The sequence below is a fragment of the Zootoca vivipara genome, chromosome 11 (assembly GCF_965207765.1).
Source record: "Zootoca vivipara chromosome 11, rZooViv2.hap1.1, whole genome shotgun sequence".
Taxonomy (NCBI): domain Eukaryota; kingdom Metazoa; phylum Chordata; class Lepidosauria; order Squamata; family Lacertidae; genus Zootoca; species Zootoca vivipara.
The window spans coordinates 53537786-53563876 of record NC_142594.1 but is presented as its reverse complement, the minus strand read 5'-3'; the positions used below and the strand labels follow the sequence as shown (position 1 = coordinate 53563876).

General features: G+C 48.5%; 1 protein-coding gene across 1 annotated transcript in view; it reads left to right on the top strand.

Moving 5' to 3' along the window:
• The first annotated feature begins 1728 nt into the window (after positions 1-1728).
• WNT3A (Wnt family member 3A) overlaps positions 1729-26091 on the top strand; it is a 103368-nt gene continuing 79005 nt past the window's right edge. The window contains exon 1 of the mRNA XM_035130022.3: positions 1729-2267. Within this exon, the coding sequence (XP_034985913.2) occupies positions 2197-2267 (71 nt within the window). The 5' untranslated portion in view covers positions 1729-2196. The remainder of the gene's footprint in view (positions 2268-26091) is intronic.

Sequence of the window (26091 nt, the reverse complement as noted above, 5' to 3'; positions counted from 1 at the left end):
GGGGATTACTTTCGAGTAATTGTAAGAATGCAGCCTCACAAAGGTAAGCCGAAGCAAGGCTGCGATCCTGCTCCCCATGTTTCCTGGAGCTGGGAGGAAGCGCCGCTGAACTCACAGTGAGGACTTACCTCCGAGGAACTACTGTACGTACTTCAATTTAGCCCGCGCCCGGCTTAATTGAGTTCTGGATCACGGAGTAAGATTCCACTCCACCTCCCTTAATGCTGCAAGGGCGATCCCAATTCTTATGTGTGGTGATCTGTTCAGAGTTCAGCTAGGCAGCGATTTAAGCGCCCCGCCGAACTAGAGGATATGGAAATTAAAGTGTGGTAGAAAACAGGAGACTTCCTCCCAGGCAAATGGGTCTCTCTTGGTCTGGAATGTGGGCTCCTGAGGATTCATCCGGATGAAACCGGTTTAAATCCAAATTCCTCAACTTGAATGTCTTGTGGATGAGAAGTGTCTCTCCCCCGCCCCGGGTGCCACAAGGAAATAGTCTCTCCATCCCTCGACACTGAAGCAATCTGCCGCACCAACTTCACTGCCCGGTACAGCTAAGAATTCGGAGCGCAACGGATTCGGTCCTGCTCCGCTTAACCGTCCCGATGCTAACCACGCGCGCAGCTCAAAAGTAACTCCCTGGTGTTTTTTTAAAGGGGCTTACTCCAGAGTAAGAGGGCAGAGGGTCGCCTCCAAGTTCTGTCTTGGAAGTAAACCCGAAAAGGAGCCTTTGAAAGCAAGGAGTTGCGTTTCGGGGACCCCTGTACTCCGCCTCAACGAGGTCGTGCCGCTCGCTCTCTCACATACATAAACACTTTAAGCCGGCTGCTTGGGAATAACGCTGTTGGGCGCGAGTATTTCCTTTCCCTCGCACATAATAAAATAAAAAAAGCATTGCATCCAAACGCCAACCTAGCGATGATTTAGTCGGGTAAAAGCAGAGATCGTTTTTGAGCGGTGACTGGAACGTTCTTCCCTTGGTGGGGGTGGGGAGAGAAAGAAAGACCCCCCCCACCTCATCTCACACCGGTTCCTCAATGGATGTCTCGCCTTGGCTGAAAGTTCCCGAATTCCTCCGATTTTGTTGAAATGTAAAACAAGAGGGTTGGCTTTGCCGGGGTGGGGGTGGGGGGGCGGAGGAGGGAAAGTCCTTTGAAAATGATTATTAATAGAGCGGGAAAGCGACTTTTAACATTGAGCAGGGAGCCTAATGCTGGTGTGTGGGAGCGATAAAACACATATTTTAATTTAATTTAATTTAATTTATTTCGGGGGAGTGATAAGCACATCCGCTCCCACATGCAAGGAAAAGATCGGCGACTCGGGTCTTTATAACGACCCAATCCTACTTTCCCCCATATTTTATAGGTGGATTCCCCCCCCTCCTCTTCTTCTTCTTCTTTTAAAGCATTTTAGTGGCTCCTTCTACCCAAGGAGTGAAGTCCGGACAGGTTGTTATAGCTACCCTGAGCCACAGGGGTCCCCCCTGTCTATTTAAACCCCCTAAATCTTCCTTTCCCCTTTTCTTCTCCCCCCCGGCTTTCTTAAACCAACCCCCCTCTCTACTTCCCATCCTCCCCCCCCACCCCTCCAGGGGCTGGTGGGCCAACATGTCCTTAATGAGTATTAAAACACTATCTCTTCGCAATTAGCTCATTCCTTCGCCTGGCTTGCTGGATTGACGCACGGCGCAGAAGGAGCAGGAGAAGCCCGGGCAATTTCCCCTTTGGCGATAAGTGCTGATTGGGTCTCTCTCTCTCTCAAGCAAGCCTGCTCCAAACTTTTTTTCTTCTTCTCCCTCCTCTCTCCGCTGCTAAATGTTTGCCTTTAGTGTCTCTTGGCTGCGAGAAGAGGGATTTTGCCCCCCTTAAAAAAACAACAACAACCCACCTCTCCGATATTTATTTTTCTTATTTATTATTTTCGTCTTCTTTGAGAGAGAAGACGAGAAAGGAAATAATTTCTATATAGATATTTCCATATACCTATATACACCCATAGATAGATATATACAGGGAGAGAGAGAGAGAACTGGCTACCTGCTTGGGCTGGGTTGGTTTTTAATTTTTTCTGGGGGGTGGGGGTATTTTCTCCGCCCCCCTCCCCTGCATCCAAGAAGAGAAAGTTGGACGTTTTGCTGGTTTTAGAGGGGGGAGATATTAAAAGGGTTTTTTTTGCCAACTTTTGGGGGGCGAGATGGCCCTTTTGGGATATTTCCTGTTTCTTTGTGGGTTGACCCAAGGTCTCTCAAGCTATCCCATCTGGTGGTAAGTTGATTTTCTTATTGATTGATTATTTGGGGGGGTAGGGTGAACCCCTTTTTCTCCCTCTAGCGCTCCCTTTTCAAAGAGATGTTGGATCCCTCCCGTTTCCGAATATGTTGAATGTGGAGGGAAAAGAAATTGTGGTTCCTAAAAGGGGTTTTTAAGAACGCACTCCCACCCCCGTCGAAAGTCTTTTTATTTATTTAAGCTGTATGTTTATTTTGACTGCGTTAGCCCTGATCTACCGTTCTCCTACTGTAAAGTAAAAAAAAAACCCTGAAAAGGTGGGGAGGGGGTGAGAGAGAGAGAGAGAAGAGAGATCAGAGTTGCTGGGTTGTGTTTTTTTTAAAAAAACTTGCTTTGATCCTCTCCTGCCAAGAACAAAAGGTACTGAGTGAATTAAACAGATAATGATACAAGTCGACACGAGTTTTTCAAGGTGATTTTAAGCTAGTCATGTGGAAGGAGAGGAGGAGGAAAGCAAACCCTCTCCGACAAGAGGAATATATATATTTATGTATATATTGACGTGCAAAACAATGTGTACGTGGTTGTTGTTGTTTTAAAGCACGAGCAAAATATTGTACAAGCGCGCAATATATTTTTTTTCCCGTGGCAATAGAGATGGACTTGTCGTCTCCTTGGTAAGGTGGGAGGCTCCCCGCCCCGGCTTCTTAAAATAACAACAAAAACAACAACCGACAATCATGGGATCTTGAAACTTGGAACGAAATTCCTAAATATTGTGCCTGGGTGGAATTCTGTCAACATGTGGGTGCCAGGACCTGCGTCAATGCTCCCTCTTTCCGTAGAAATGAGAGGTGTGTGTCTGTAGATACCTATCGCCAAAATATACACAGATTTTTCCTGGGTCTTCTTTATAGTGGCTGCAGGCAGATTCAGTGACGCCAGGGCATCATCGGAACCCCCCCCCCCCAAATCCTCTATTCCGATTTGAGACAGTGAAGATTCTTTAAGCACTCAGTGCAGAGATAGGGACTCTGTACCTAGATTCCTAACTACCCGGCGTCCTCTCTCCTTCCGTATATCAGAGATGGTCCTACAGTACTTGGGTTCTTAGGCTATTCGATCCCTCTTTTGCGCCTGGGTCGAGGCGCCTTTCGGATCCGGCTCTTCCTCCAAGGCTGAGAGGCTTGTGCGACTTGCTGTTTCGGTCTGGGGAGTCCTCAACTCCTGGAAAAGGGTCCCCCTTTCTCTCTTTCTGTCAGGGGGAGCCGCGCCAGGCTGCACAGAAACTGTAGGCGGCGGCGTTTGAAATTGACCAGCCTCGAACGATTCGCGAAGGGAGGCGAAATTGACTCAGGCTTGTGCGGGTGTCCGGAAGGCAAAGCCTCTTTTCCCTCTCTCCCCACCCCACCCGGTCCCTGTCCCGCAACCATTCCCAATGATTCCTGGAAGCAAAGAGAAACGCGACCCAGGAAGAAAACTGATTGGGGGGTGGCGGAGAAAGGTTAGGCAAAGATTAGGGTTTGGGGTGGGGAGGAGGATTGCCCTCGGAATGGAGAAATCATCAAAACTCTTAAATGAATGGCTGTCAGACGCTTGCTTCCTCCATCGAAGTGCAGAGCGCTCGCCCAATCTGGCCTCCTGCTTCAGTTTTTCTGATAAAAAGTCTGGGAAAGGTAACTGGGAAAGGCCGGCGACGTTGCGCCCTGCCCCTTTAAGAGCTCGGGTTTGGGGCTTTTTGCGGCCAAATGTGAAGGGACTAAGGGAGAGAGAGAGAGGAGAGCTAGGCGCGCGGGCGTGTTGCGGCACATCAACCCGATCGGCGGTAATTACAGACTCCAGGGAGTCGGGAAGGAGGAAGGAGGCGGCGGCGGCGAAGCCACCGCGGTCGTTCGCGGGCTTGAACCGGGCGAGAAGTGCGCCCCCGAGCCGAGCGCCGCAGGAGCGACCCCGAGAGAAGGCTTCGAGGGGGGACGGGGTAGCGCTCTTCGCCCGCCGGGGCGCGCATTCACGCGACCGCAGAGGGAATCGAGGCCTTTGCCGAGCGCTGCAAGTTCTTACTAGAGGCTGGGGGCGTTCCTGGAATTTTAATAGCCCTCCACCACCCCCATCCCCGGAGGTATTGCCTGAGCGCAGCACCACCGACTAGCAAGCTGCAGAGCCGAGTCTTGTGTCAAGTCGCCCCGCAGACAAACCCCACACAGACGCCCCACACTGGTGCAGTTGCTGCACTCGGTAGAATAAAGCGGCATAAGGTTTCACGGACTGGGACACTTTAGGCAGCCGTGGGGCCGGCGGGGGGAGGAAGGGGAATGGACCCGCACGACCATCGTCCCACCGGCTAATTTCCTTGCACGTCGAAAAATAGCACCTCGGGATAGAAGCGTCTTCGGGAGTACTAGAAAAGGGTGTGTGTGAGGGGGGGGAGAGAGAGCCCACCGAGCGTGCAAGCCTCCCCACCGCCCAAGTGGTGCAGTCCGGGGTTAGCTTCACCACTTGCTGGCAGTTTGCGTCTAAAAAGGCCCTCTGTGCGCAAATCCACCTGCTTGGTTGTAGCTCAGATGCCGTTTCTTAAAATGTTTACAAGTGTGTAAAAGGTCTAAAGGCAGTTGGTTTACACATACATGGATGGTTTCCTGGTTTCTCAGTGTTCTGCTTCTGGAGATAACCTTTAGGACACTTCAAAAATTAAATTAGATTTGAATCTCATGAGTGATGGCTTGTGTCGGATATATGCAGGCGTGAGTGAGCATTGGCGAAGGCGGTTTTTGCACAGCACCTATGGAAGGCTGCATTAAAATATTAAGCCCGGCTACTGTCCGAAGCACAGGACAGTATAAAGAATGGATGTTCATTTCGTTAGGGTGATCTATGTGTTATGCCGAACAAGCAGATACCCTAGCAAAAGTCTGCGGAGGAAATAAAGAAAGAGCTTCTGCTGGTGTACAAAAACGCAATTCCCCTTGCACACACTTTAAAAAGAAAACCCACCTTGCTTTTTAAAATCCGCAGGAAAGGACAAAACTGGCATCTCCTAAAAAGCTCGTGTATGTTGTTTGTACTCACCACTCGCCTTCATGTCAAAATGCGGGGCGGAGAACTAGGGTCACCCGAGGAAAGAGAGGGAGTTAAGACAGTTTCTTGAGAGTAATTCAGTACTCAGGTACATAATGAATTACTGCTTCCACAACTCTATATATGTGTGTAGGACAGTGGCAGACCGAAGCACACTTGACTTGCACGTTCAGTTTTCATTGAAAACAACAGACCATTCCTTGCAAGTAACCGTGTTTATGAGGATCTGACTGCTTACAAAGGCTCCTTTTATAGCAGGTCCGAAAGTGGTTACAGAATTTTCAGGGCTTTTTATACATTGTTTGTTTGTGTGTGTGTTTTAGAGGCACGTATAAAGCAATTTGAAAGAAGCGGCTCCCTTTACTAGCAATGCAATCCTTTGCATGTCTACTCAGAAGTAAATCCATTGAATTCAATAGGACTTGCTCCCGGGTCAGCAAGCGTATGAGATTGCAGCCTAAACGATCAGCAATATGCGCCAAATTGCAAATACGACTTCGACCCAAAATCCAAAATTAAAAATCGCTTACAAACATTCCCTCTCCTCTTCGGAAAGAACATTCGTTTTTCTCCATTCCTTAAAAGAACGATATGCAATCAATATATAGGAAACTGGGTGGGCAGGGGGAAGGAGGGAGAATCTGTCCTTTTAGAAAATAAGATCGATTAAGGCTGCAATCCTATAGCCACTGAAATCAATGGGGCAGTTGCTTTCTGAGTAGACCCGTAAAGGAACGCGCTGCGGGGAGAAAGTAGCAAGGCGGGCGTGTGAAGAGGGAACGCGGTTGAGGAAAAGGCCACCGTGTCTGTCAAGCGCGTTTGTTTTGTCTGGACTCCTATAATGTACAAGGCTCTGAACATACACACACTCTCTCTCCCTCTCCCTCTCTCATTTTCTTTCGGGGGGGGGGGGGGAGAAGGCGGGCGTCGTCGACGGCAGAATTCCCCAAATAGTTCAGGTATGACAGAGGGCACAAGATAATAAAATGTAAATATTAAATCCTTGATAAGACAGGTTACCTCGCACACCTGGGCTGCAAGCAACGTGGAGGGGGAGCAAGTAGCTACTTATTTATTCAAATTCGAAGAAAGCCCCTTCAATTTCCCTATAAATACCCCCCCCAAAAAAAAATATGGAAAGCGACAAGGAAAAAGAGGGCAGCTTCCTTGTATTTTCGCTCAACCCGCCCCCTATCCCGCCCTAAAGAATATAGGTTACGACCCTACACACACTTATCTAGGAGTAGGTGTCATTGAACTCAATGGGCTTACTTCTGAGTAGGCATGGCTAGACTTGCATTTGCAAGTCAAGACCAGAATCCTCTGTGCAAGCGTGATCTTTACGGGGCAATCCTAACCATATTTATTCAGGAGGAAATATTTCGGATCCCAGCAGTAGTGGGATTTATATTCCAGATAAATAGGCTCAGAACTGCAGCTTCTGTTCCTTAAGGCGGGAGTTCAAACCAGCCTGGAAAAGATAGGCTACTCGCTGTCTTTGCCCCCAATCTCCAAATGAGATGGCAGTGTTTAGTAAGCAGGCGCTCTACACATGCTCAAAGGCACTAAAATCAGATTGAAATGCTGAAATCAAAGTTTATTTTATACTCCTTGCCGTCCAAAACGGGTTATATAGCGAACAATTTATATTAAGCATCTCTGCCACGCCATGCCACCAAAACAAGCACTGTATTTATTTTATTTATGGGGGTGGTGGGGGTATCGTGGCGAAGCTCTCCATCAAGGTATAAACCGGCGAAGTAGATGCCCCAGCTTACAGCCTGTCTGGAACCCTTAGAACATTTGCACCTTTTTCACACGTGACGTTTGTTTGCTTGTTTAAAATCGTGTGCGTCGCAAATGCAAACCCATTGTCAACGAAAACAGACATTTTAGAGTCTTTTCACACCATGTGCTAAAAGGGACTTTGAAGCTCTGCTATTTGGGGCAAGTGTGGATGTTGTTAATCCGAACGAGAAAGCTGAGGAGGAGGCATCGAAGCTATACTGTAGCCAAGGTTCTACAACTCCGTTACAGACCGACTGAAGGAAAAGGCTCTCTTTCATCACGTGCTATCACGTTCACACGTGTATAGTAAACAGGCAATATCCTTTTGGGGGCACGTGAGAAAACAGACTTTAGGTGTTGAAACCTGGCGATTGTTTTTGACAGAAGACTAGTAGATTTCATTCAACTGCGGTTTTACTACAGTCTGCCGCTTTTAAAACTGGCTCAGACCTGCTGTAATAAATAAAACCCTGTTCAAAAAGAAAATAAAAACCAAAGGACGGAAGGAACTCAGATTTGTAAAGTAACCACTCATATTAAATTCAGGTAGCTTATCTCATACCTCATCCTCCTAAACATGATTGTTTGGGGATAAGTAGACTAGAGGGCACAGTTTTAATGTTACGATCCAAACGCTCCCATTTAGGATTACACTCCATTGAAACCTACTAGACTTATTTCCAAGTTAGGTCAAAATCCTCGCCATGCACATTTCCTTGAGAGTAAATAACACTCATGGATGAATACGGTGGGATTTACTTTCGAGTAAACACACACTAGATGTGACTGTGCCTGCCTTTGGAATCTGCAGTGAAATGTCACATTCAGAAGAATTCTAAACTCTTGGAATGTAATGGGAACCATTTTGGGGGGAAGCAGGATAAGTTCCACTTAGTTCACTTACACAGGAGTAAACCTCAAGAATTTAACCAACAACTTCTGAGCAGCTGGCTGGCCACTGTGAGAAGAGGCTGCTGGACTAGGTGGGCCCTTAGCCTGACTCGGCAGACTCTTCTTGTGAGAAGACATCAACTGTGAACCGCTAGTCTATAAATTGAAATTGAAATGATGGGATCCCTTTAGAGAGAACCTTTGCTCACGCCCAGCCTGATCCTACGCATGTTTATTTCCACTGGGTTCAGAAGTAACATAGCATCATAACATTTCGACTCAGAAGAAGGTCTTATTGAATTGAATGGGTCTAGGACTGTAGCCCAGGAACCCTCCGCTTTCGTACCCCAATTCTGTATTCTCTCAAAGCGGTTGTAAAAGTCACACCCTTCATTAGCAGCCCTCATTATTACCCTTTGTCCAAACCCTCCTCTCCCCAAAATCCAGCCATTTCCATTCGATTTAGGAACCTTATCCAAATGATTTCAGCAGCAAGATCCACAAACAGTTTTTTTGTTTTTGTTTTAACTGGCCTGAGTGGAAAAATCCAGCAAAACGAAGGCTGTCATTCCATCACCACCACCCCGCAAAAAAGCGAAAACATTTTAATTTCACAATCATAATATAATAATCCCTGTAACTCTAGAAACCTGTGCTATTTTTATTAACGCATCCGGAGTCACGCCTCTTTTGAATTATTATTTTTTTAAAGAACAAATTGTGGGGTGTTTTTTTTTAAAAGAACGAACACGTTTTCTCTTATAGAAAAAGCAGAGAGAGAGAGAGAGAGAGAGAGAGAGAGAGAGAGAGAGAGAGAGAGAGAGAGAGAGAGAAGGCCATCAAATCTTGAATCTCTTGGTGTCCATCAGACCAAGATTTGAACTGCAAAGGGTGTCTGGAGGTGTATGTTGCGGAAAATGCAATCACCTGCCTGCTAAGCAGCCACCCCCACACCTAATTTGTTTCCCTGTGTAAACTAGTTTCTGGATAGTTAATGACATTTAATTATTATTTTTGGGTGTGTGTGTTTGTGTGAATAGGCAAACTGTCCTGGACAGTTAGTTAATCCAGATTCTTTTACCCATTTCAGCTCTGTGTTTGCAACATCTGCCTTGGCGAGTTGCGTTGGAGCCCAGGTCACACGGCCTCTCGGAATTCTCTCCACCCTGTTTTGTGGGCATGGAAACTTGGGGGAACCAGTTCACCCCATTTCTCTCCAGAAATGGAGGAGAAACTGTCCCAACAGTTTCCATTCTTCTCCGAAGGGTTTAGCAGGAAGTACTTTTTACAGAGCACATACCAGTAGTTAAATTATGGAACTTGCTCTCACAGGGAGCAGTGACAGCCACCAACTTGAATGGCTTTTAGAAGAGGATTTAGACAAATTCATGGAAGAGGGCTATCAATGGCTACTAGCCAGGATAATAATACCCGCCCATCTGGCTGGGATTCCCCAGCCACTCTGGGCGGCTTCCAACAGACATTAAAATACAATAATCTATTAAACATTGAAAGCCTCCCTAAACAGGGCTGCCTTCAGATGTCTCCTAAAAGTCTGGTAGTTGTTTTTCTCGTTGACATCTGGTGGGAGGGCATTCCACAGGACAGGTGCCACTACCGAGAAGGCCCTCTGCCTGGTTCCCTGCATCTTGGCCTCTTGGAATGAGGGAACTGCCAGAAGGCCCTTGGTGCTGGACCTCAGTGTTCGGGCAGAACGATGGGGGTGGAGATGCTCCTTCTGGTATACTGGACCGAGGCCGTTTAAGGCTTCAAAGGTCAGCACCAACAATTTGAATTGTGCTCGGAAACGTACTGGGAGCCAATGTAGGTTTTTCAAGACCGGTATTACGTGGTCTTGGCGGCCGCTCCCAGTCACCAGTCTAACAGCCGCTATACTCTTCCTCCACAGTTGCTGGAAACCACAGAAGGGGAGAGGGCTCTTGTGCTCAAATCCTGTTTGCAGGCTTCCCACAATGGGCATCTGCTCGGCCAATGTGAGAACAGGATACTGGATTGGATGGGCCACTGGCATTATCCAGCAGGTTATTCTTCTGTTCTTATGTTCCCCTTCCAGCTGTGACACCATGTTGGCATCCCATGGCCATCATTTTGCACCATCTGTAATGCCCAGGACCCTGGCTTCATTCCTGGCATGGAGAGCGGAGGGGAATGGTCTCTGTCACCAAAACATGGTTTTTAGACTATTCAGAGTAAAAACCACAAAGTGGCCCCTTTTTGGGGGGGGGGGAGGAATACAAACATCATAAATATTCTCAAGAAATACATTCTCTGAGAAGCTTCTTCTCAGCTCCACTCTGGTGGAAAACTTAGTCCTTTGCACAAATCCTAGAGACTAAGGCTGCGCCTAGCCCCTCCCCCCTTTACCTTGAAGTAAGCTGCACTGAACTCAATAGGAGTTACTTTTGAGTAGCCTTAGACTAGCATTAAACTCAGTGGGACAAAAGCAACTATGCACAGGTGGTTTTTGTTTTTTTTGCACAGCTGGGTTAGTAGCATTGAGTGCAGAATTAAGATCTGTTTTGTACCCAATATTGATTCATCCAGCAGCAGTAGATCCGAGAAACACACTGGATGTTGTTATGGCACTCAGCGGTTTGCCCCCAGCATTTTGTCTGGAAAGATTCAAACATTTTTCCTCTGAGGGATTCCAGGATTGGTCAGCAAGTGTTCTAGTAGGTAGCCAAGTTTCTCAAACAGCTCACCAGCGACCAGCCACCTCTGCTACGTCAAGAGATTTTGCTCAAAGTGAAAATTGTGAAGGGAAATCTGAGGACTTTCCTCTTTCCAAATTTTGCGAGAAGCCCCCACCCCCCCAAAAGAAGATGGAGGGAAGGGAAAGCGAGCATAAGAAGAGTCCTGTAGCTTCAGGCCAAAGACCCATCTAGTCCAGCATCCTGTTCTCACAGCGGCCAACCATTCCCCATGGACATTTTGTTAACCCTGCTGATGGGCTATTGCATGGAATAGTTAAATAGTGCAGTTGATTTATTAAATTCACTCCCACAAGCTAAAGTGATGGCCAACAACTGGGGTAGCTTTAAAAGAAAACTTGACAAACTCATAGAGAATTCCTCCTCTCAGTGCACAGAGTCATTCTACAGTGGTACCTCGGTTTATGAACACAATTGGTTCCGGAAGTCTGTTCATAAACTGAAGCGTTCATAAACTGAAGCGAACTTTCCCATTGAAAATAATGGAAAGTGGATTATTCTGTTCCAGACGGTCCACGGAGTACTTAAACTGAAGCGTTCATAAACTGAAGCGAACTTTCCCATTGAAAATAATGGAAAGTGGATTATTCTGTTCCAGACGGTCCACGGAGTACTTAAACTGAAGCGTTCATAAACTGAAGCGAACTTTCCCATTGAAAGTAATGGAAAGTGGATTAATCCATTCCAGACGGGTCCACGGAGTACTCAACCTGAAGCGTACTTAACCCAAAGCATGGGTGTAATTGGTTCCGGAAGTCTGTTCATAAACTGAAGCGTTCATAAACTGAAATGAACTTTCCCATTGAAAGTAATGGAAAGTGAATTAATCCGTTCCAGATGGGTCCGCGGCGTTCGTAAACCGAAAATTCGTAAACCGAGGTGTTCATAAACCGAGGTTCCACTGTAATCTAAACTATCAATTTGAACTGGGTACCGCCTTTTGAAGGGAGCCAGCAGTGGGAGCTGCATGCACTGAGTCCATTGGTGATGGAGGCTCTTGTCAAAGCCTCCAGATTTGACTGTAGCATGGGAAACTCTGCAGCCAGGATCTGACACAGCAAAGAACCTTCTCTGGTTCTACCTTGACCCGGATTGTGGGCCAGGGGAAGAGCAAATGAAGGTGACTTGAGGGAACCGGATGACTGGAAGTGGTTTTCTATGGTTTCAGGTTAGGGGTCTCTCGTAGCCCTACCTAGAGATGCCACTGATTGAACCCAGGACCATCAGCATGCAAGTCAGCTGCAGTACCACTCAGCTACGGCCCTTCTCCATTCAAGGAACATAGTGAACTGCCTTGCACCACCAGAATGTTTTTTGACACCATCGACCATAACATCCTTCTGGACCGTCTAGAGGGGTTGGGAGCTGGGGGCACTGTCATACAGTGGTTCCGCTCCTTCCTCCTGGGCCGTGTTCAGAAAGTGGTGGTGGGGGGTGAGTGTTCGGACCCCTGGGCTCTCACTTGTGGGGTGCCTCGGGGCTCTGTCCTCTCCCCCATGCTTTTTAACATCTACATGTAGCCGCTGGGAGAGATCATCAGAGGGTTTGGGCTGGGTGTTCATCAGTATGCGGATGATACCCAGCTCTACCTCTCTTTCAAATCAGAACCAGTGAAGGCGGTGAAGGTCCTGTGTGAGTGCCTGGAGGCAGTTGGAGGTTGGATGGTGGCTAACAGATTGAGGTTGAATCCTGACAAGATAGAAGTACTGTTTGTGGGGGACAGGAGGTGGGCAGATGTAGGGGACTCCCTGGTCCTGAATGGGGTCACTGTGCCCCTGAAGGACCAGGTCCGCAGTTTGTGAGTCATTTTGGACTCACTGCTGTCCATGGAGGCGCAGGTTAATTCTGTATCCAGGGCAGCTGTTTATCAGCTCCATCTGGTACGCAGGCTGAGACCCTACCTGCCCGCGGACTGTTTCACCAGAGTGGTGCATGCTCTAGTTATCTCTCGCTTGGACTACTGCAATGCGCTCTATGTGGGGCTACCTTTGAAGGTGACCCAGAAATTACAACTAATCCAGAATGCGGCAGCTAGACTGGTGACTGGGAGCGGCCGCCGAGACCACATAACACCAGTCTTGAAAGACCTGCATTGGCTCCCAGTACGTTTCCGAGCACAATTTAAAGTGTTGGTGCTGACCTTTAAAGCCGTAAATGGCCTCGGTCCAGTATACCTGAAGAAGCGTCTCCACCTCCATCGCTCTGCCCAGACACTGAGGTCCAGTGCCAAGGGCCTTCTGGCGGTTCCCTCACTGCGAGAAGCCAAGTTACAGGGAACCAGGCAGAGGGCCTTCTCTGTAGTGGCACCCGTCCTGTGGAACACCCTCCCACCAGATGTCAAAAAGAAAAATAACTACCAGACTTTTAGAGGACATCTGAAGGCAGCCCTGTTTAGGGAGCCTTTTAATGTTTAATCAATTATTTTATTTTATTTTTCTGTTGGAAGCTACCCAGAGTGGCTGGGAAACCCAAGCAGATGGGCGGGGTATAAATAATAAATTATTATTATTATTATTATTATTATTATTATTATTATTATTATTATTACTACTACTACTATCTTGCTCAGTGTGGTCAATGTTGGTCTATCTTGCTCAGCGGCTCTCTAGGGTCCCAGGACAGGAGTCTTTCCCAGCCTGCCCTGGAGATACCAGAGGTTAAACAGCCCTTACTTGAAGTATTCCCATCAAAGGTATGCATTAAGTTGAAGGAGTTAGAATCACTCTTTCTGGAACTATTTAAAACTGGATAGGACAAAGCCCTAAAGAATTTACAGTAGGAAACACATCCTCGGGGAGAATGGAACGCATGAGCTCATCGTAAGCCTTCCACACTCTGCTCTCAGGTATGTGAGTCAGGGAAGGAAATGTCTTTTTAAGTTTATGGGAGCTGCAATGTTGTCACAAAATCCAGGCTAGGCAGGGATCATAGCAAGTGCCATGCCATTGTAAAGGGCGATGGCTGTGTTCTCCCTCCAGTATTGGAGGCAGCAATGCTTCTGAGTATCAGTTACAAAAAAACTGCAGGGGTGTGTGTGTGCAGGGCCGGCCCTATGCGCTGCGCACCACGGCACCACGGCGCCGGCCCGCGAGGAGGGCGCCGCGAGCTGCGCCTGCCTGCTGGCCGGCTGGTCCGTCGGTCTGCTGCGCAGCTGCACGCTGCGCCCACCCGCCCACCACGCTGGGGAACGGGGCGGGAGGGCGCTGGAGAGATCCGGCGCGCCACGGCGCCAGGGGCGCTTAAGACGGCCGTGTGTGTGTGTGTGTGTGCTTGCATTCATTCCCTGCTTCACATGGGCACCTGGTTCGTCACTGGGAGAACATGTTGCTGGACTAGATGGGCCACTGCTCTGACCCACCAAGGCTCTTCTCGCATCCTTAGGAGAATAGCAATCACCAGGAAAAGAAAGAACACAACGTCTTTGCTGGAGATGTCTCTACATTGGTTCCTGTTCCTAGAATGCATGGTTTGAGTAGCAAGCCTGCTGACCTGAAAAGGACTTTATGAGCCATAATAATAATAGCGTTTACCAAACATTTCACAAGCACGTGTCCCAAAGGGGAAATCCTCTCTGAGTCACACTGCATCGTGTTTGGATGGCTGAGGTTTTCACTCCCACCAGGTGTGCCGGTGCCGGGGCACATGAATGAGAAGATGGCATTCAACCACGTTCTGTCCATAGGCACCGCTGGGATGTTTCTTAAGCTAGGCCTGTGCTTTGCAGAAATCTGGCCTCTGTTTTGTTGAAAGCTTCCTCCCCCCCCCAAAAAAAAGAGGCTTCCATTTTTCGGCCTCCTTTTTCAGGCACTTAAGCCTTTCTTTAGCATTTCTTTTGAGGGTTTTCAGTTCCTCTTATCATTAAAAGGCGCATTGGGAGTAGGCACACCCTCCAACACCCAGACTGAAAAATCTGGGATCAGCGGCGGCGAGGCACTGGAAGTCGCTTCTATGTGGTGGCGGAAGTCACTTCTATGCATGTCCAGACATGCGTAGAAGTGACTTCCGGTGTTGGTGCTGCCCGATTTCCAGTGCCCAGAGACATGGGTAGCGCGGCGCCGGAAGTCACTTCTACGCTTGTCCAGACATGCGTAGAAGCGACTTCCGGTGCCAGGCTGCCTCTGTGCCCGTGCCGGGCTGCCTGGGCACCAGAAATCACTTCTGCGCATGTCTGGACATGCGTGGAAGCGACTTCCGCCGCCACGTAGAAGCGACTTCCGGTGCCGCGCTGCCACTGATCCCGGTCCAGACATGCGCAAACAGCTGGCAGCTGGGACATGGCCGCCGGCAGGAGCTTTACGGGATATTTACGGGATATAATCAATTCAGGATAACAGCGGGAAACGGTAACAAAATACGGGGGTTTCCCGCGAAAAACGGGAAACTTGGCAGCTATGGGAGTAGGGTTGCCAGACATCTGGAGCTGACCTGAAGCTTCCAAATTTGCCTGGCCCCCACCAGGTGGCAGAGGGAGGGATTGAATCTCCAGGTGGACAGGAGTGTCTTTAAGTTAAAAAAAAAAACACTAAGAAGGCTAAGCATGCAACCTGCAAGCTTCAGCAAATTATTCCATTGTCTTGGGGAGGGTCCTCTTCTGTTCTCTCCTCCCCTCTCCCAATTAACCTCCATCTCCAGAGATGCCCCTAGGTCTCATGTTTGTGCCCTGAAATCTGAGAGTCTGGGATGCTCCTGACCTGGCAACCCTAACTGGGGGTGGTGTGTAGTATAAGCTGCCTTATAATAATTCAGACTATTGATCCATAGCTCAGGCATCCCCAAACTTCGGCCCTCCAGATGTTTTGGACTACAATTCCCATCTTCCCCGACCACTGGTCCTGTTAGCTAGGGATCATGGGAGTTGTAGGCCAAAACATCTGGAGGGCCGCAGTTTGGGGATGCCTGATATAGCTCAATATTGTCTTCACTGAGTGGCAGTGGCTCTTCAGGATACCTCCAAGTGCTACCTGGAGATGCTGGGGGTTGAACTTGGGACCTTCTGCATGCAAGTCAGATGTTCTACCACTGAGCTACGGTCCTTCCCAATGTGTATGTTCGGTCAACCTGCCCAACCAGCATGGTTAATGGTGGGAGATGATCAGAACTGTGGTCCAGCGATGTCTGGAGGCCACAGGTTCTCCATTCCTCCTGTAAAAAAAAAATCGGCAGCTCTCTGCAGCCTCCCTGCCTGCCTAATCTGGAAAAGCCCCAGGGTAGGAGTTATTTAGTAATGTTCTTTGATGGAAGTACAGGCACCCAGTAAGGCTGCTGAGTGCAGACAAATAGTGAGATGATTTGTAGAATGAAAGGAAGGGCACTCACAAACAGCCCACATCCATATGATGGGGCCCAGAATGGAGATATACAAACATACAGACACAGGGACATTGCAGTGAGAACAGAACTTGCCCTTGGGGAGAGGGTGCCATTTGCCTCTGAATGTGGCGTGTAGCGGGCACCTTGCATCCTATGCCAGGGGGTGTCTGCGTCACACAGTCCTGCCCATCAGAGTGACAGGCATTTCACTAACTGAAACTGCAAAGGCATGGCTGCAACGAAGGCTTTGTGCGTTGCTCTTTTCCGACAGTGTGGAGCTAAATGCTGGCATCATCTCCCAGTGTGGAATGAAAAGCAGTTAATAGCTGTCTTCAGTTGATGTTGGCAAGCAGACAGAGTGGGCCACCTCCATCGCTATTATGATATCAGCTTAGCTCTAACAAAGTCATATTAAGTTACAGCACGGAGGTGTCTGTGCCAAGGAGCAAGCTACTGATCTACGCCATTCATTTGTGGGTTTTCCCTCCACATTCTGGCGCTGCCGAGACCTAGTGTTCCTAAGGGGGTTTGCCACGTGGGGTGGGCGGACCTTCCTGCCCCCTCCAAGAAGCAAAGCAGAGAAACAAAAATCAAAAATAAAATGCTACGAGGAGACCAAACCCACCCCACCATTTATGACCGAGAAGCTGAATGTTGGGAGATTCAGAACTTATAAAAGAAAGTATTTCTTCATGCAGTGCATTGTTAAACTATGGAACTCGCTCCCACAAGAAGCAGTGATGGGCACCAATTTGGATGGCTTTAAAAGAGGATTGGACAAATTCATGGAGGAGAAAGCTTTCGAGGGTTGCTAGACACAATGGCTGTGCTCTGCCTCCTTGGCAGAGGCAGTAATGCTTCTGAATAACAGTTGTTGGGAATCATAGGGGGAAGAGTGGTCAGATCCTGCTTGTGGGACCTTACCTTCCAAGTCCCGGACTGCAGAATCCGGGACTGGCAGCCGTGTGACACCGGAAGTTGCGTCAACGTAACTTCTGGTGTTGCTTTGCCCTTCTATGGGCACCAAAAATGGCCGCCGCCGGCTTCAAAAGTAGCTTCTACGCACTTCCGGTCATGCATAGATGCGACTTTTGAAGCCGGTGGCGGCCATTTTTTGTGCCCATAGAAGGGCAAATCAGAAAAAAATGGCCGCCGGCAGGAGAAAATAACGGAGAAAAACGGGAGACGAAGTGATACAGAGGACCACTGGGAAAAGGTAAGTAAAAACGGGGGTTTCCCGGGGAAAATGGGGTACTTGGCAGCTATGTGTGGGACTCCACTGCTGGTCACTTGGAGAACTTGAATGGACATTAGTCTAATTAAGCGGGCTTATGTTCTTAATGCACGCGATTATGGAACATTTTTGCCAACTGGAAACCAAAGTTGTGTATGGACATTGGGCATAATCCAGCAAAGTGTGAATGAAGCATGGAATGGAGCTGAGGACAGGGTAGAGGACATAGTCATGATTTGGTGCCATAGCTTAGTGGTAGAGCATCTGCTGTGAATGTCGATGGTCACAGGTTCTATACCCAACATCCCCAACTAGGATTGAGGGAGAATGGCCCCTGAAACCCTGGAGAGCCACTGCATGTCAGTGTTGACAATAGTGAGCTAGATGAACCAATGGTTTGACTTGGTATAAGGTAGCTTCCTATGTTCCTAACAAATATCTCATTGCTTTCATTGGCACCTAATAGTGACCAGTTGTTCAGGACTCCACTGCATTAGTTCTCTGGAGCAACAAGAAGACACACACATACCCCTATCATTAACACAACACTATTTTAGTACATTGGTAGTGTGGCAATGATACAAATGTAATGAAGGTGAAGGTGTAGAGGATTCCAGATGTTGCTGAACTACAGCTCCCATCAGCCCCAAGCAAGCATGATCAACAGCCAGGGATTATGGGGGTTGTAATTCAGCAACTTCAGGGTATCTCTTCTGTCTTTCTCTTCTCCTAAGTGCAGTTACATGCAAAGCATAGCCTCATGCAAGTTAATGGAATGGTGAAATTGACTAAACCAGACAAGTTTGCTCTAGGCAATTTCATGCATCAGGGAAAATTCAAGTTTGCTGAACATCCTCTACAGCTTGAACAATCCCCACGAGTGTGGATATGAGGATTAGTGAACTATACTAATGATTGTAATTGTGAAGCTAGAACATTGTGAAGCTAGAACCTACATTGGCTACAGGGAACCAGGCAGAGGGCCTTCTCGGTGGTGGCACCCGCCCTGTGGAACACCCTCCAATCAGAGGTCAGAGAGATAAACAACTACCTGACATTTAGAAAATACCTAAAGGCAGCCCTGTTTAGGGAAGATTTTAATCTGTGATATTTGATGTATTTTAATGTTTGTTGGAAGCCGCCCAGAGTGGCAGGGGAAGCCCAGCCAGATGGGCAGGGTATAAATAATAAATTATTATTATTATTATTATTATTATTATTATTATTATTATTATTATTATTATTATTATTGGTGTAAGGGCAATTTCCATGAGTGCTATGTGTAGTTGAGTGCATTGTAATGTTGCGAAAACAACTCTCATTGATGTCTAATGTCCACTCAAGTACAATAATTCAGGTGCATAAATTTTTGCGTGTGTTCAGGACACTCCAAAACCATGAAATGTTCCCAGAAAGAAGCCTCCCATGAAAGATATTGCAATCTGCTGTGGGCAAAAATCCAGTTTGATTGGTGGGGGTCAAGGGTCCTTGAGTGACCTTGCATGACCTCAGTGACTAACTTTCCACCTTCTGTTTCCTGCTGGATCATCCACCTTTCCCCAAACTGCTTCTATATCCAGTAGCTGGGCTTTGGTTTCTATCTTCCCTTCAACTCAAAGACTCTCTGTTGAAGAAAAGGGTGATATGGACCCTCTTCCACGTCACTTTCTAAGAACTCTATACTGCTGTCTGTGCTGCTATCTGGACAAAAAGAGATCAGCACAGGTGAAGATAGGCTACAGGATTGGAACAGGGGAGGTTTTTAGAGGCTATACACCTAATCTATAAACTGTGTGATTCCTTAGAGCTGCGGCAAAGACAGTAAACTAAGAGATTCTGAATTATAATCTCAGGGACTCAGGCGATGGTCTTAGAGAACAACCTTGATAGCCAGGGCCGTCTTAAGCATGTCGGGCGCCCGGGCGCCGTGGTGCGGAGATCGCTCTGGCGCCCCCTCCGCCCCGTTTCTCGACGCGGCTGGTGGGCGGGCACAGCGTGGCTGCCACACGGCTCTGCCGCGCCGTGCCCCCCCCTGGCGACCCTGCGCCACCCAGCCTTCCCTTAGAGCCGGCCCTGTTGATAGCTGAGCCTCAACCTCAACCTGCCAGTTGCAGTATGCTACTGGCCGACCTGCCAGGGTGATTCTGTTTGCTGTTGTTGTTGTTGTTTAGTCGTGCCCAATTCTTCGTGATCCCATGGACCATAGCACGCCAGGCACTCCTGTCTTCCACTGCCTCCCGCAGTTTGGTCAAACTCATGTTCGTAGCTTCGAGAACGCTGTCCAATTCTGTTTGTAAGGATTACCAAAAGAATATTTGTGAAGTATTAGATAAATGCCCAGTATTATTAATTAAAATACTGTGCCCTCCAAAAGTGGGGTTCTAACAGGGCCAGGCCACCCATGAGGGAAGATGTGGTGACTGCCTCATGGGGCAGGATCCATAGGAGCATCAGATCTTTTATTTCCCCCTGCCATTGTTCCTGATTTAGATCTTCACACACTCCTCCTTTCCTGGTGGGAAGGCGGCACCATATTGTGATTGGGCTGTCCCTGAAGTCTACTACCTGTGTATATCATGCACCTTAAACAATTTACATACATTTCCTTAACTTGTGTAATATCTGCACAGGGCTGGTGCGTCCATTTAGGTGGACTAGGCCATTGCCTAGGGCGCCCAAATGGAGGGGGCGCTGCCAAGCCTGCCCCGCAATACCCCCGCGCCGCCGCCGCCGCCCGCCCGCTCACTTGCCGAGGAGCCCCCAGTGTCCCCTCCACAGGCGGGAGGAGCGCGAGCCAAAAGGAGAGCTCAGCGCCCTCCCGCCCACGGAGGGGATGCTGTGAGCTCCCCCGCGGCTGCAGCGAGCAAGCAGCGGCAGCGCCCGCAGCTGAAGCCTTCAGCTATGGGTGCTGCTGCCGCTGCTCGCCCACTGCCGCCGCCCACCCGCCCGCCGCCCATAGCTGCCAAGTTATCCCTTTTTTAAAGGGATTTTCCCTTATGCTGAATAGGCTTCCTCGCGAGAAAAGGGAAAACTTGGCAGCTATGCCGCCGCTGCCGCTCGCTCGCCGCCGCCGCTGAGAAGCTCAAAGCGTCCCCTCCACAGGCGGGAGGGCGCCAAGCTCCCCCCTTGGCCCTGGGGCATGTGCGTGCGTGCGTGCGTCATGACACATGCGTCATGACGCATGTGCCCGGGGGGCGCCAGAAAGAGTTTTTGTCTAGGGCGCAAAAAGCCCTAGCACCGCTCCTGTATCTGCAGCTTCTGGTATATATATTTTTGCGGGGGGGGGGGGGGGGAGGACGGGGAGCAATAAGGAACACAGGTCACAGAAGCCTCATTTTCCAAGTACTTCACTCTCTGGTTCCAGAGACTATCCCAGCCATAAGTAAGCATAAGGAAACATAAGAAGAGGCTTCTGGATCAGGCCAATGTCCCACCTAGCCTAGCATCCTGTTCCCACAGTGGCCAAGCAGATGCCAGTTATGGGAAGCCTGCAGACAGGAACTGAGGTTTCTCCAGCAACTGGGATTCAGAAGCTTTCGTTGCCTCCATTTGTGGAGGCAATCGCAGCCCTCGCAGCTTCTCTGCATGTATTTTCAAGGAATCCTCAATCTGTTTTTGAATCTGTTTTTGGACTGACTACAGATTTCTGCAAGGAGATCATTGCTGCATTTTCTTGCAGTGCAGAGACCGTGTAAACAAGAGACAAGCCACCCCCCAATCCTATATTACAGGGAACTAAATCCCATTTATACTCTCTCCCGACCCGTGTGAGTGAGTATAACTTGCACCCGTGTTTGTGATCTATTATCATGTGATGGTTTGGCCGAGCTACACATACTTTGCTCTTTGAAATTCCTCAGCCCCTCTGGCCTTGCTTTCAGCACCTTGAACTCCAGTCTGTCTGCACCTATCTGGCAACAACACAAACGAAGATTCAAATGCAACCACCCCAGGTGCAAAAATCCTTAACTACAAAGCTCGGGGGGGGGGGGCTCCGTCCTGGTCTACGAAAGGGCCTCTTAGAAGCTGCAGGGGGGAATTCCGGTGGGCAAAGAAACTGGGCTGTTGCATTTAATCCTGCACAAGATCCTCCACCCACAATTGAAGCTCTCCTCTGTGGCAGGGATGGGGGATCTGTGGCCCTCTGGCAGCAACGTGGAATGCTCACACTCACCAGTCCCAAGGCAGCATAGCTAATGGTCAGGGATGTTGGGAGCTGAGCTCCAGCAACATCTGGTGGGTCACATCTTCTCCACCATTGCTTTGTGCTCTGAGCCATGGTGATTTTGTATGGGGGGGGCTGTTTTGCAGTTGCAGCTTGGGGGTATGGCTGGGCCAATCAAGGCCCACCATATTTTACACTGTAGCCACTACATAGCTGCCTGAGAAATAAGGGACTGGACCGGAAGTAGTAGACCGGAAGTAGTGCTGCCGCCATTTTGGAACTGGGCGGAGCATGCTCAGAAGCTACTTTTGATGCTGCTCTGCCTTGTTCCAAAATGGCCGCCACACCAGAAGTCGCGCTGCAGCCATTTTGGAACTGGGCAAAGCAGCATCAAAAGTCGATTCTGAGCATGCTCCGCCCAGTTCCAAAATGGCCGCTGCGCCGGAATAAACCGGGGAAAAACAAAAAAAATGTTTTTTTGGCTGGGGACAGCTGGAAAAACGGGGGTTTCCCGGGGAATACGGGAGACTTGGCAGCTATGAGCCACTATTGTGACTTTTTATTTTATCAATTACTAGCTGGCCCTGCCACACGTTGCTGTGGCTCAGTCTGTTAAATGGAGTCTCAGACTCCCCCTTCAGACTCCCCTCACCTTCAGAGTCCCCCTGTTTTACATGTGTTATGTTTACACAGGCGCGTCCCTGTGACACCCCCCACCCTGTTCCGACCCATGACCTATCCCGCCCCCTCCTCCCCCCACCCCCACCCCCACCCAGGCAAGCCCCCACCTCCACTCGGCCTAGTCTGGAAAGCGGCCTAGTCTGCAAAGCTGAGCCGAGATCCTGTGGAGAGGGAAGCTTTCCTAGGTGCAGTACCAGTGTAGCCGTCGCTAGAGGGCGCTGTTTTGCAACCTCTCCTGTGCTCCCAGCATGCACTTTCATATGATTTGTGAGTTCTGAAACACGGGGTTTTGGGTTTTTTACCTGGCGTAGGTGACACATCTGTCTTTGGAAACGGTATGGGGTCACTCGGGTAATCACATTTGACTTTGTGTCCAAATTTCAACGCTATCGGTCAAGCAGTTTTATTGAACATTGGAGACAAAGGAACATACCCAGTTTACATTTTTATATATAGATGAGTAGGGAGGATTCCAGAGGAAACAGAAAAACAGGAGCACAAATTGCCAATGTTTGGCTGTTGATCCCATGTCTGGAATGGAAATCAATCCGTTGTTGTTGCTTTCCACCGTCACAGGGATTCGAACCGCTGACCTTCTGATCAGCAAGCCCTAGGCTCTGTGGTTTAGCCCCCAGCGCCACCTGGGTCCATTAGCATTAGATCGGAACAAATGGCAATTTGGGGAAAACCCAGATTGCCATTTTCTCCGGTTGAGCGCTAAAGAGTTGTTTCCCCTGGGGAAAAGCAGCAGGATAAATGGAGGTGTGGATAAGCCCAAAGTTTAGGAAATTTGCAGACGGTTGCAGAAATGTCATGGAATGAGAAACTGAGAGAAACAGAAATTGACAGATTTGTCCATCCCGATTCACAACCAGTGAATAGCTTCCTGTGTGGAATTCAGGGAAACGGTTTCCTTGGGAGAAAATCCAATTTCCAGGCAGATTTGAAACTCGTGACTTTTAATTCCAAACAATAAAACCTGCAAGGTATCCATCATGGACATAGTTTGGGGAGCCGCTGGAGATGACCTGCAGGCAGAGTGTCAAGGCCACCGCAGAGAGGGAATTTCGCAAGAGGTTGCTCTTTGGAAATTTCCAATCCAAAGTTTAAAGCACCTGGGGACCTGGTCTCTCAGTGAAGCATCTGAATAATTTTGGGTGCTTATCTCAAAATGCCCCAAACTTCATTGACTTTCATCATTTGATCTTTGCAAAAGGACCCAAAGGGAGAAATAACTGCATTGACAGAAGACAGAAAACTCTCATGAATGGCAAGATTTTGCTACAGGCTGTTTCTATCCTTTTCAAAAATCCATATCGGCTAGATAACAATAAAGGACACATAGTTTAGCTCAGGTGATCAGCCTTACAGTTCTGGCTGTATTTCACATGTCTGTGGGCCCATCACACATGGAGTTGTGTGATTTGGCATCCGCAGCTTTCCTGCTAAAAGCTGGTAACTAAGCTTCTAGCCCTCAGGGTGGTGGAGATAAGTCCAGTGTGTTTCTTGAGTTTGGGAAGAATTAAAACCTGGAATAATTGTTGTAAAAATCTCAGAAGAGCTTTTTCTGACTTGAGTTCTTTAACTCTATTCCTGTTGGAGGATTGTCCCATATTCAGAAGGATGTGGCACAATGGCAGACTGAAGTTAAGATGTTCTGCAGAGCCGGTCCTACGGCAAGGCTGGGTGGCGCAGGGCGCCAGGGCGGCCAGACAGCCGCGCTGGGAAACGGGACGGGATGGGGGGATGCCGGAGGGATCTTCGCACCACGGCGCCAGGGCGCCAGATATGCTTAAGACGGCCCTGATGTTCTGGCTCACCATATGAAGTCCATGATCATCTCCACCTGGGTGTGACTGGCACCTTCATTGTATAGCTTTTGTCATATACGCTGAAGATGTGCCTCTTTACCCTGAATCTCACATTTGCACCATACATTTAAATGATGTGGCTTCCCCAAAAGAAGCCTGCAAACTCTAGTTTACCCTTCACAGAGCTGCAACTCCCAGCACCTTTAACAAATGACAGTTTCCAGGATTTTGCGGGGATGCAGTGCTTTAGACATGCTATGAATGTGTGTGTGTGTGTGTGTTTGTGTGTGTTTAGTGGTTTGTTTTTAGTGAACTCCAGAGTTTAACTATGCGCTGTGTGAATAGATGCTTTCTCTTGCTTCTCTTGAATCTTCCAGCATGCATGATTTTAAAAAGGTAAAGGACCCCTGACAGTTAAGTCCAGTCACGGACGAATCTGGGGTTGCGGTGCTTCACTGGCAGAAGGAGCCGGTGTTTGTCCTCAGACAGTTTTTCCGGGTCATGTGGCCAGCATGACTAAGCCGCTTGTGGCGAACCAGAGCAGCGCACGGAAACACCGTTTACCTTCCCGCTTGGAGCGGTACCTATTTATCTACTTGCACTTTGACGTGCTTTCGAACTGCTAGGTTGGCAGGAGCTGGGACCGAGCAACGGGAGCTCACCCCGTCGCGGGGATTTGAACCGCTGACCTTCCGATCGGCAAGCCCTGGGCTCAGTGGTTTAGACCACAGTGCCACCCGCGTCCCTCGTGTTATTTTAGTTAGCAGCAATACCAGTAGGGTGGCCATGTGTCCTTCATTAGAGGAGCAGTCCTCTACCTGCATTGAAAGGCTGGCAAGAGGACATTATAATGATGGGATGGGATTGAGTTGTCTCACTCTTAACGCTGAGCCCTGACTGTGGCCCTTTTATAAAAAGAAACAGTCTGGAAAAGGCTTATATGGCTGGAAGCTATGGTGGGGAGGCTTATCCAGTGCTCATCTGGGCAGCTATTTATGACAGGGCATGCTTACTGGATCATTCCTCTTATCTTAACGCTTTGTGTCCCCCCCCCAGGATGTTTTGCAAGGGTGGGGGGACAGTTGTTGATTGCATACATTGGGAGCTCAGTTCATGATGCTGCGTGGTGCTTGAGCATGGATTCTGGAGATTAGAGCCAGGAAGAGGAGAGAGGGAGACTGGGTCAGGAGAAAGTAGTAAGGGTTTTGTTGAGGCCAGGAGTAATCTGCAACTGGGTGAGGAGAAATATGATTCAGTTTACGTTTCCGAGCACAATTCAAAGTGTTGGTGCTGACCTTTAAAGCCGTAAACGGCCTCGGTCCTGTGTACCTGAAGGAGCGTCTCCGCCCCCATCGTTCTGCCCGGACACTGAGGTCCAGTACTGAGGGCCTTCTGGTGGTTCCCTCGTTACGAGAAGCCAAGTTACAGGGAACCAGGCAGAGGGCGTTCTCGGTAGTGGCACCCACCCTGTGGAACGCCCTCCCACCAGAGGTCAAAGAGAACAACAATTACCAGACCTTTAGAAGGCATCTCAAGGCAGCCCTGTTTAGGGAAGCTTTTAATGTTTGATGGATCTCTGTGCTTTGGTATTTTGTTGGAAGCCACCCAGAGTGGCTGGGGGAACCTGGCCAGATGGGCGGGGTATAACTAAATAAATAAATAAACAATAATTTAAATGTGAACCTGATTAATTCATACTTAATTCATAGGCTTGACAGGCATATGTCAAGAATGCTTTGATGGTGTTTCCTGCTTGGCAGGGGGTTGGACTGGATGGCCCTTGTGGCCTCTTCCAACTCTATGATTCTATGATTCTACTTTCCAAAGCAACCATCCTTCAAAATCCACACTTTGCTGAATTTTGCAATGCAGTTCTCCAGGCAAGTAATGTGTAAAAAAAATGCATACAGAAGTGTCCATTAAAATGAGTAACTGAAAGGAAACATTATTTTAGGGAAGTTGCTTTGCATAAATGTGAATATTAGGCAGAACTGCTTCCAAAATTGTACATATGAGGAGAAATCCACACTAAAATACTGATGGATTTTCATGAGGACTTTTAAAAAATGCAAGCTGATGAAGAAATATGAAGAACTGAAGTTTAGAAACTGAAAACCCAGATCTGCCCATCTGCAATAATGCAGTCCAACAGATGATGCAGGGAATCCTCGAA